Source organism: Lates calcarifer, linkage group LG7_1 (assembly GCF_001640805.2).
Source record: "Lates calcarifer isolate ASB-BC8 linkage group LG7_1, TLL_Latcal_v3, whole genome shotgun sequence".
NCBI classification, from domain to species: Eukaryota; Metazoa; Chordata; class Actinopteri; family Centropomidae; genus Lates; species Lates calcarifer.
In genome coordinates, this window is record NC_066839.1 from 7,188,976 (window position 1) to 7,199,145 (window position 10,170).

The 10,170-nt window shown below is 42.2% G+C and overlaps 1 protein-coding gene across 1 annotated transcript; it reads left to right on the top strand.

The window, feature by feature from the left end:
• Nucleotides 1-8,416, top strand: syt14b (synaptotagmin XIVb). The gene is given in 9 exon segments (XM_051071813.1): nucleotides 1-803; nucleotides 805-1,134; nucleotides 1,137-1,677; nucleotides 1,915-2,052; nucleotides 2,715-2,974; nucleotides 3,910-4,347; nucleotides 5,133-5,313; nucleotides 5,730-5,786; nucleotides 6,901-8,416. Coding segments are annotated over 9 exon segments (2,460 nt in total). The 5' UTR covers nucleotides 1-605; the 3' UTR covers nucleotides 7,218-8,416.
• Nucleotides 8,417-10,170: the final 1,754 nt, after the last annotated feature.

Here is a 10,170-nt window from a genome sequence, read left to right on the forward strand (position 1 = left end):
ACGCTTACAGATCCACAACAGCGGCTACACTTAGACACATATTAAGATGATTATTGGCTTTGTTGCAGGTTTACAGTAACACTGATGAAATGTACCCCCCTGTTCCTAAACCTTAGATACCTGTGCCATATGAAATAACAGTAGTCATGAGTTGACTGTACTATAAGAAAGGATGGAGTTGAAAGATGGTTGGTGCATCTCATGGTTGGTGCCCAGACCCTGTGCCACAGAGGTGATTTAATATGATTCTGTCAAACAACATACACACAACCAATAATTGACAAAACAAAAAAGAAACATCTTTAACATTGTCTTTCCAGAACTAGGTATCATAACCGATACCGATACCAAAACTACAAGATGTCTGAGCCTGACGTTGATTTTACAGAATACAAATTGCTAAATGGAAAACACTGTGTGAGATTTCTTGCTACAAAACATGTATTATAATCCTTACCAGAGCCATGTTGGTGTGTATGTAGGTGCTGGTCTCAGCACACACTGTGATGCTGGCACCACAGCCTGCTAACAACCACATGTCCGTGTCAGTGCCTCTGATGAGCTAATCTAGTGGTCAGCGTGGCGACGAGATCCCCAGCTGAGAGATGGCCTTCTTCAAGAGCTTCCAGCACAACCTCCCATCTGTCAACATTTCCTCCATCTTGGACTCGGTCACGAGTCGCGTGGACGACTTGGCCAACGCAGTCAGCGATGTCACTTACGCTGTCAGCGACCAGCTGACAGAGCAGGTCACCACTATCATCAACAAGGTGGATGAAGGCGGTGAAAACAACAGCAGCGGTCAGGAGTCCTGGTCAGACTTCCACAGCACAGGAAGGAAAGGCCAGCAATAAAAGCATGTGGCAAATGTCTAGAGACTCTGACACAAGTAACACAGTTTCAAAAAACAACCAAACCAGTGATTCAACAGAGGTCGAGCACACTCAGAGCCAGCTGGAGTGGGAATGGAGGGACGGGTGCTGGCGAGTTAAAAAGACAGAAGCTGAGTTAGCAGAGGAAGAGAAGAGGAAGAAAGAGGAGAGGGAGCAGCAGGAAAAGAGAGAGCAGAGGAGAAAAGAAAGGAGGGAGAGGCAGCTGAAGAAAGAGGAAGAGTCTCAGAGAAAGAAAGAGGAAGAGAGGAGGAAGCTGAGGAGAAAACAGATGACAGCAGCGGACAAGACAGAAAGGCGAGTGACAGTGGAGCTGCTCAGCAGAGAAGTGATGACTGTGATGAAGCTCCTCATTCACCCAGTCCTGAAACTGAAAGCAGGCTATCAAAACAGAAAAAGCAAAAAGAGGGAGAGGGAGAGGAGGAGGAAGAAATGGAGGATGGTGTGGAGAGAGAGGGAGACGATGAGGAGGAGGGTGAACTTTCTAGAACTTCTTCAACAGTAAAAAAGAAAAAGTCAGACAAGAAGAAGAAGGGAAAAGGCGCAAAAGAGGGTTCAAAGAAATCAGAAAAGGCCTCAGATGTGGAGAAAAAGAAAGAAGAGATGGAGGACAGCGTGCAGAGAGAGGGAGAAGATGAGGAAGAGGGTGAGCTCTCTAGAACCTCTTCAACAGCGAAAAAGAAAAAGTCAGACAAGAAGAAGGGAAAAGAGGATTCAAAGAAATCAGACGTGGAGAAAAAGAAAGAGAAAGGCAAGAAGAGCAAGAAAAAAAAGAAAGGCAACCAAGGTTAGAGGGTGTGCCGCTTCTCTTTCACCTCCATTTCTTGGATTTCCTCTCCTCTTATTTTGAAACTTTTCAGTTCGCTGTAATCTGAAGATCTTATAAATTCACTTCTTCCGAGTCTTGTGTGAAAATTTCAGCATTTGCACATTAGCTCTTGTGCTCCTTGCTTTTTTAGGCACATATTATGTCTTGCAGGATAAATGTAATGTTTGAACTGGAGCGTTCGTGTTTTCTTTGCAGAAGGAGTGGTATCAGACAGCGAGGAGGACAAAGGCCCAGAGGCGGTGGCCCAGCAGGACACAACCTCTGTGTGGAGCAGCAAACGCAAACAGTCCACTGAGCAGGGAGGGTACAGCAGTGAGGCCTCCAGTGAGCGGGGTGAGGACATGCACGTGTACTGTACTCATTTTTTGACAGTTAACTCACTGAAGTATGTGGTACTGTGCACAAAGTAGCATTTTTTATGTTTTGTGCTTTCTGTCACTTTCTACAGTGGGTAAAGCTTTTTCCGAATAACAGATATCCTTTGAAACAAGCATCTTTTTATGCACATTTGATGATAAAAATGGCAACTTTTAAACCAATTAGACATTTTTACGTCTTAAAACTCCTCATGCTAAATTAAGCTAACTGGCTAACTGGCTAAATATAGTGATGTACTGACTACAGTACAGTATTTACATTCATCAGACAGATATCAGAGTGGTATTGATCTTCTCGTTTTAACTCTCAGCAAGAAAGCAAATATTGTTCCAAAAATGTGCAACTATTCCTTTAACTGTCTTTAGTTTTGTCTGAGAATACACAGTATGGTGCCATATTTTTAATGGATACATCAGTGATACTAAACTTTAAAATTTAAAATAACATCATGGGTTTGCAGAGATGGACTCACAGTTTAGAGGTTAACGTGACTCCAGTGGTAGACTGTATGTCGCATACATAATGAGTATCTGCAGAGCACAGTATGTCTCCAGTAACACTCCCTCCATATCACATTACTCCCCCTGTGTCCGTCTGTGTCACTGTCACGAAAGCAGCCAACAGCATCCAGAGGATAAAGAAAGATTCCTCCCTCAGTGAGCTTCAGCCTCCTCCGTACCAGGACAAGGGCTCGGCAGCCTGCGTATCCTCGCGCTCCCGCTCAGAGCGAGGGGTCAGGAGGGGGTCGTCCCCGCAACGCTGCGACAGCCCCCGCTGCTCCAGCGAGGCCAGCGTGGACCAGGACACAGAGAGCTACCTCAACAAAGGCTGTGAGGAGGACATACCCAGCGACAGCACTGCTGTTCTGGGACCAGAGGTGAGGTCAGAGTTACTGAATGTTCCCCTTTCTGTGTCTGTAAGCAGCACATTACAGAATTAGCACATTCTACATTGTACTGGCCTGACGTTCACCATACCTATAGTATAAAAAGTGACAAACTATGGACAACACAAACAATAATGTTTGGTTATTAGAGTATTTCTTTCATTAATGTCCTCAATCCATCTCCCATTTGTGTTAAACCACTACTGTAATCAGATAACTTACTTGTTTACTGTAAAACTGTTACTTAAGTTACAGTGTCAGTTACAGTTTCAGGTCACCTTAACTCAAGGAGACAGCAGGTGAGTGATAAGGTGGTGCTACATGTTCAAGAAAAAAACCTAATCCATATTATGTTGTTTTCAATTAGGAATACGGACATTTTGGTGTTTGTTTTGAATATGTTGTTGTTGTTTGTTCTGTGGAATTCAGGTGAAAATTGGATTATAAAAATACAATTTGAAGCACAACGACTATTTGTTTTTGTTTTTACTATTAATTGGAGAGATACTCAGCAGCTCATTCACATTTTCGCTTCACTTTCAAATGCCGCAAATATTTTCTGAACTGTCATCACCACATGAGGGCTTTGTTTGACTGTAAACTGCAGTGAACAGTGTCTTCTTGCAGCAGGAAATACAAAAACTCTTGGATGTGTCAGTATTTTACTGCTTATCAGTAAAATCTGATAAGCTGAGACACACACATTTAGTATAAATAAAAACCATCTAGTACAGTTAAATTAGATGCACATGCTGACACCATTACTTATCTGACACTGTTTTAATTGTCTTAATATTAAAACGCAGTTGACCCAAGTCTGTGTAATATAAATGACTTGTCTGGTCCAAAGGAAATAAATGAGGGTTAATAAGCTGCAACCTTTTCAGTCCCTGCTCTTTAACTCAGCCTCTCTCCCCTCATTTCAGGATGGCTCTGGTCCTCAGCTCCCCACAGCCTACGAGCCAGAGCCCCTTGCCAAATACGGCACACTGGACGTGGCCTTCGAGTACGACTCCAGCGAGCAGTGGTTGGCCGTCACGGTCACCGCGGCAACGGACATCCCTGCCCTCAAACAGACGGGAAACATCTCGTGGCAGGTCCACCTGGTCCTGCTGCCAACCAAGAAGCAACGGGCCAAGACCGGTGTACAGAAGGGCCCGTGTCCTGTCTTCACAGAAACATTCAAGTTTTCCAGAGTGGAACAGGACGCTCTGGGGGACTACGCTGTTCGCTTCCGCCTGTACAGCATCAGGCGGATGAAAAAGGAGAAAGTCCTGGGAGAGAAGGTGTTCTACCTGACTAAGCTCAACCTGCAGGGCAAAATCGCTTTACCTGTCACCCTGGAGCCAGGCTCTGAGCTTACAGTGAGAACACTTTGTGAATTTCTATCTTGCACTATGCACAGTTTTCTCTGCAGCAATCTGATACTGGAATGACAATGAAGACATCAACTGCAGACCTGTTTATACTCTCACTTTCACAAATTAGTCTAGGGCCACAGCTAATGATTGTAACTGTAAAGACAAAGAAATACCGAAAATCCCAAACCAACAAATGTTTAGCATTTTTACAAGAACCTAAGGCACCTAAAGGTCTGAATAAGTTTTTTTATGTCATTTGGTTTTCTGCTTTTTCCGATACCTTGAAAGACCTTGAAACACTGTTTTTCATCATCACCCTTTCAACTAGCAGCTCAGTGAGACTGTACTAAAGCTTTGAGCTAAATGCTAAAGTCAGCATGCTAACATGACAGTGTTTAGCAGGTATGATGTTCAGCATATTCATCATCTTTTTAGCATGTTAGCATGCTAACTTGCAAATAATCCAAGACGTTGAAATAAACCATAAGGAATAATGTGGACCTAAGGCAAATATTGGCATAAGAATGTCGAGTAGTTCGGCCTAATCCATTGCTATGCCATTTATCTCAGCTGAGAACTGAGAAATGTCTGGATGAGTCCTTTCTGAGTTCTGTTCAATAACACCACCACCACCAAGTTACATAAAGTTCTTTATGTAACTTGGTGACCTGATTTTCCTAGATGAAGGCCAAGCTATGCTGCAATGCCACCTTTCTTCAGTTATGACTCCAAACCACTGACGTCTTCAATATCCTTTGACTGAACTCTCTTTGTGTTTCGTCTCTCAGGGTTGTGGCTCTCTGGTGAGCGTGTCTCGCAGCGCTGGAGCTCTGTCCTACCGCTCCACCGAGGACTCGTCCTTGCCGGAGATCCTCCTGGGTCTCATCTACAACTCCGCCACGGGACGGTTATCTGCTGAGGTCATCCAGGGAAGCCACTTCAAAACCACAGCGTCCGATAAACCCGTCAGTAAGTACAAAAGCTGCTACGTTAAAGCGTTTCATTCTGGTGTTTTTCGTGCCAGCCTGGAATGAGGAACAGAATGACAAAGTCAATTTCCTGTTCACTAAAATTCTCCTTTTTAATGTTACTAACTCTCAGGGGTGTTGATACACCAGGCAATTGTTTTGGCAAAGCAGATGGGCAAGACCCTCATCAGCATGTAACAAAAAGACTAATTGTGCACCATTACATTTAAATGTTTCCTGGCAACAGTACCAACTTTTTTAATAACCTAAGTGATTAAAGCCATAACGCCGAAGCAATTGCTGCTTATCAGTTTCCCATGAAAGCTGATCTTCTGGTGTGTATCACAGTCTTTAAACTGTTAATTCTGACTGTTTCCTCTCTTCTTTCCAACCTTGTGTGCCGTGTGTGTGTGACAGATGGTCTTTTTTGTTGTATAAAACACTTCGTAGGGGGACAGCTTTATATCATGAGAGGTAAGTAAGCTTTGGGTAATCAGCACTAACTTATACTGACATATCTACTTATATACGGTATATTTTAGCCTTAAACATCAGACATTTGATCGATTAAATAAAGTTTTAACAGTAGAAATAAGCAATAAAACAGTACTAGTGAGTAATCCTCAAAACATTTGTTTCTTACATCACATTAAAAGGCTGGTTTACCTATATTTCAGAACAACATATTTACTTGTTAGGGTATTTAGCCATGCAGAATGTTTTGGTTCCTTTGTCCAGTTTGAAAAATTGCATTTCATTCTTTAAAGGAATAGTTCAACATTTGGGAAAATGACTTGAAAAGAGAAGACTGATACAACTCTCATGTCTGTACAGTTTATTTTAAGCTAGCTGGGAGATGGTTAGCTTAGCTTAGCAGGGGGAGACAGCAAACCTGGCTCTGTCCCACATCTGCCCACCAACACCTTTACACCTCACTAATTAGGAAGTTATATCTCTTCATTAAATGTCGATCTATTCCCTTGACAAACAGCCTCCTGGAGACACAATATTTTCAAAGTCTAAGTTGTATACTCGGCTAAGAATGACCTTATACCTGTATTATTTTTTACAATGGGGCGTAAAAGATGAGAATCTGATCTATCAATACATATTACTGTATATTCATATTCTTGTAACTTTTCATAGCATTAACAGTTGATGAATGTCCACAATGTGATATGTGGTCAATTCTGGAAAGACACATCTCTGTTGATTTTGATTTTTCAATGCTGTTCATTAAATCTCAAAAACAGATTTTCAATTTCAAACCCTGGACAAGTATTACAAAAAAACAGCCACGTACCACAAAGAGCAAGAGAGGAAATGTTTTGTGAAATAATCCTTTAAAAACTCAAGTTCTAATATACAGCACTGGTCTTCAGTTCTGGTTTCCACTGTAGCAAGACAATATTTATTTTATCTTGTGGGCACTCAGGTTTAAATCAGCCTTTGATTAGAGCACAATAGGAAAACATTTTATCGATGCATATTTCAAACCACTGCTGCACAGTGTTTAACATTTTTCACAGTACTCATGTCTCACCACTTGATGGCACTCTCTCGCCGCTTTCCCACCGCCTCCTCTCAGACACCTATGTGAAGCTGACCATGCTAGACTCCAAGGGGAAGGAGATGTCCAAGTGCAAGACGGCCGTGTGCCGCGGCCAGCCCAACCCCACCTACAAGGAGACGTTCGTGTTCCAGGTGGCGCTCTTCCAGCTGTCCGAGGTGTCCCTGGTGGTGTCGGTGTTCTGCCGGCGGAGCAGCATGAGGCCCAGGGAGAGGCTGGGCTGGGTCTCCCTGGGCCTCAACAGCACCGGCGAGGAGCAGCAGGCCCACTGGACTGAGATGAAAGAGGCGGAGGGACAGCAGGTCTGCCACTGGCACACGCTCACCGACACATAGGAGGAAGACTTACAAAGACTGAGCTTATATTAACAGCATTCCCTGGACATTCAGAGTTTTTAGGTGGAGCAGGAAGCACCTTGTGAGACATGTGTGTGGTGTGTGTGTGTGTGCTGCATACAGGTGTGAGGACGGGCATGGGTTCCCAGTCTTCACTGCCAGAGACTGCAGGAATACCCTTTAATCTGCCACTCCTCTCTGAGGCAGACACACTTGACTTTATTGGTGGAGGTGTAAACTCCAGCTCCAGCCTTTTTATTGACAGGAAAAAAAGGCACTGGCAGACTGAAAAATTAATGACATTATAATGACTGAACTGAACAAGAACAGAAGGAACCTGTCTGTTTCTCCAGCGACTCAAACTGCATGTACGCCAACTGTTTACATGGACAATGTTAAAGACACTGAACATTTTTCTGTCTCTGAAACTTGGACCAAAGAGCTCAGCCCAGGACTAGCAGACTCCTCCCTGGGCTTCTCTGGACTTCAGCTGCCACCAGCATACCAGACATTTCTCTATCAGTCATAGCCATTGACAAAAAAGAATGCAATTAAAAGACTGTTACTAAAGGCCTGTAACATGCTGCAACTATGCTTACAAGCTATGCTTTGTTTACATGCACATGACATTATGCAAGATCCATTCACTGGTTTCCCCCTTTTATGTGTTTTTTTTTTTTTTTTTTTGGATTATGAGTCAAATGGTTTACCACTTATTCGGGGTATGTATTACACAAAGATTTCTTTTTTATTGTGGTCTTGCATAACTCAGTACACTATGCATCTGACGCCACTTTAAACGAGAGGAGTGAAACTCTGTCTTGTGCTCGCTGAGTCTCTTTCAGAATTGGACACAGCTCTGCATGCCACTGGTATCAAAGAGCAGCTTCCTTTCCTGTGTAATACAGACTGAGCCAGTTTCACCATTCAGCCTTCTGACAACTCAGCCATGTTCATTCATGTAGAAACATGGTGCTTCCCGCTGAGGAGGAATATGCAAGAGCCTGTGCAGTCCAATAAACCGGGCTGTTTCTCTGAGGCAGTGTGCCGATGACAGCCCCGGCTGGGCTCGCTGTGAAGTGAGTCGGAGCGGTGAAATGAAATTACAGGAAATGGTAAATCATATTTTCTCATTACAAGTGAATGGAAGGTGTATTATTAAATAAAAGCTAAAAATAAATTTAAAAAAATGTCCAGAACTGTGAGAAATGTGGTTGTACCTGCGCTGTCTTCATCTGGAACAAAGCCAATGTTGAACTCTCATCAGAAAAGCTATGAGTCAGAAAATCCCCCAAAAAGATGAGCGAAGGCTACATCACCACACCCATGTTTCAGTGAAAAGCAAACCCTCTCTCCCCCCCCCCTCTCTGCTGAATGAAGTTGAGGGGCGTGGGGTGCATTTTTCTTTCTCCTTGTCTCAGTGATGTCAGATCTGAAACCCTCATCTGGGGTTAGGGGCTTTCAGGGTGCTAAAGTCGCACCTCATCCCCTCATTCCCCTTCAGTTCTCCTGCTGGGCCACATTTCCCCAGTTTTATTCATTATAAGATTATTTCACAGGATTTAATGAAAACCAGATGTCTAGTATTCCTGCCAGATAAACAATCGACTTCTGATTGCAAAAAGGGGAATAACAGCCACTGGAGTGCTTTTATCACAAGTTGGGCTTTGCATTTTGTTCTCAGCACAATCGGTGCATAACTGGCATTTACAACCATTAAAAGAATAGTTTGACATTTTGGGAAATTTGCTTTTTCACTTTCCTGCTGTGAGTTAGATGAGTGCACAGATACAGAGGAAACAGTTAGCCTGGCTGGAGGTTTGTTGTCACTTTAAAATTCCAGGGAGTTACTGCTACCTGCCAAGACATAACTCTGCACACAAACACATACACCTGTAAAACCACAAGTCATTATACTTTGTTACACTTTTCATCAAACATTTGAGATGTAGAGTGTTAACTGGTGAGCTTTACAGGAGCTGGTAGGTGGATTTCATTAACTCTGGATAGGAACTTATTTTAAACTACGTATTAAATAGAAATGACAGCAGAATCATTCTGTCCTTTAAAATATTGTGTACATTCATGGGTAACTTATCTCTGACTAAATAAAAGCTACAGTGTAGATCACTCATCTCTACAGCAGCAGTAGGTGCTATTAAAAACGAAGATATTTATGAAATGCTCCCTGTATGTGGGTCAAAATGGTGTCTATGCTGGTTGCCAAGCAACCGGTCATGTCCAAGAATTAGTCTGGCCCATAACCCCCCGTAAAATGGCCAATTTGCGCTTTTACACTTTTTGTACCCATAAAAAAAAAAAAAAACAAGCTAGAAGGTGTTAAATTAGAGAGTATTTTAAAGTGTTCCTTCAAATAAAGTTCTGGGAATTATCAAACTTCTATAAACACAAGATCACTCACTTTTAGTTGTATTAACAGACTATTTTTGAAAACTTTTTTTAAACTTCGACTTCATTTCAGGGCTACAAACAAATGAATAAATCTGGAATTGACTTTATTTGTATTTTAATCAACTGCATTTAAGTCAGTGTGGTACTAAATTCTCCTATAATGTGATTTCTCTAACTCATTATTTCATCCCTATTTATATATTTATACATTATATTGCTGTTAATTTGCTATGTTAATTATTCATGGAGATTTAAATGAGCTTCTTAAGTGTTCTCACAGAATAACATGCCACTGAATAAAGTAAGGATTCTTTTATAAAATAATGTACAATATGACAAATGCAGGGTATTACTTCTCTGAGCATACATGTGATCACTTGGGAGTTGCTCTTAAAAGTAGCTTTAACACAGTAGGAATAAGTCACTTGATAAATATGTTTTTATGCTCACACTCAGCCAACAACTTTATACTTTAAATAAAGACCCTGACTCACTGCTCTAATTCTAAGACGTTACCAAAACAGGCAACGTACGGGAATGA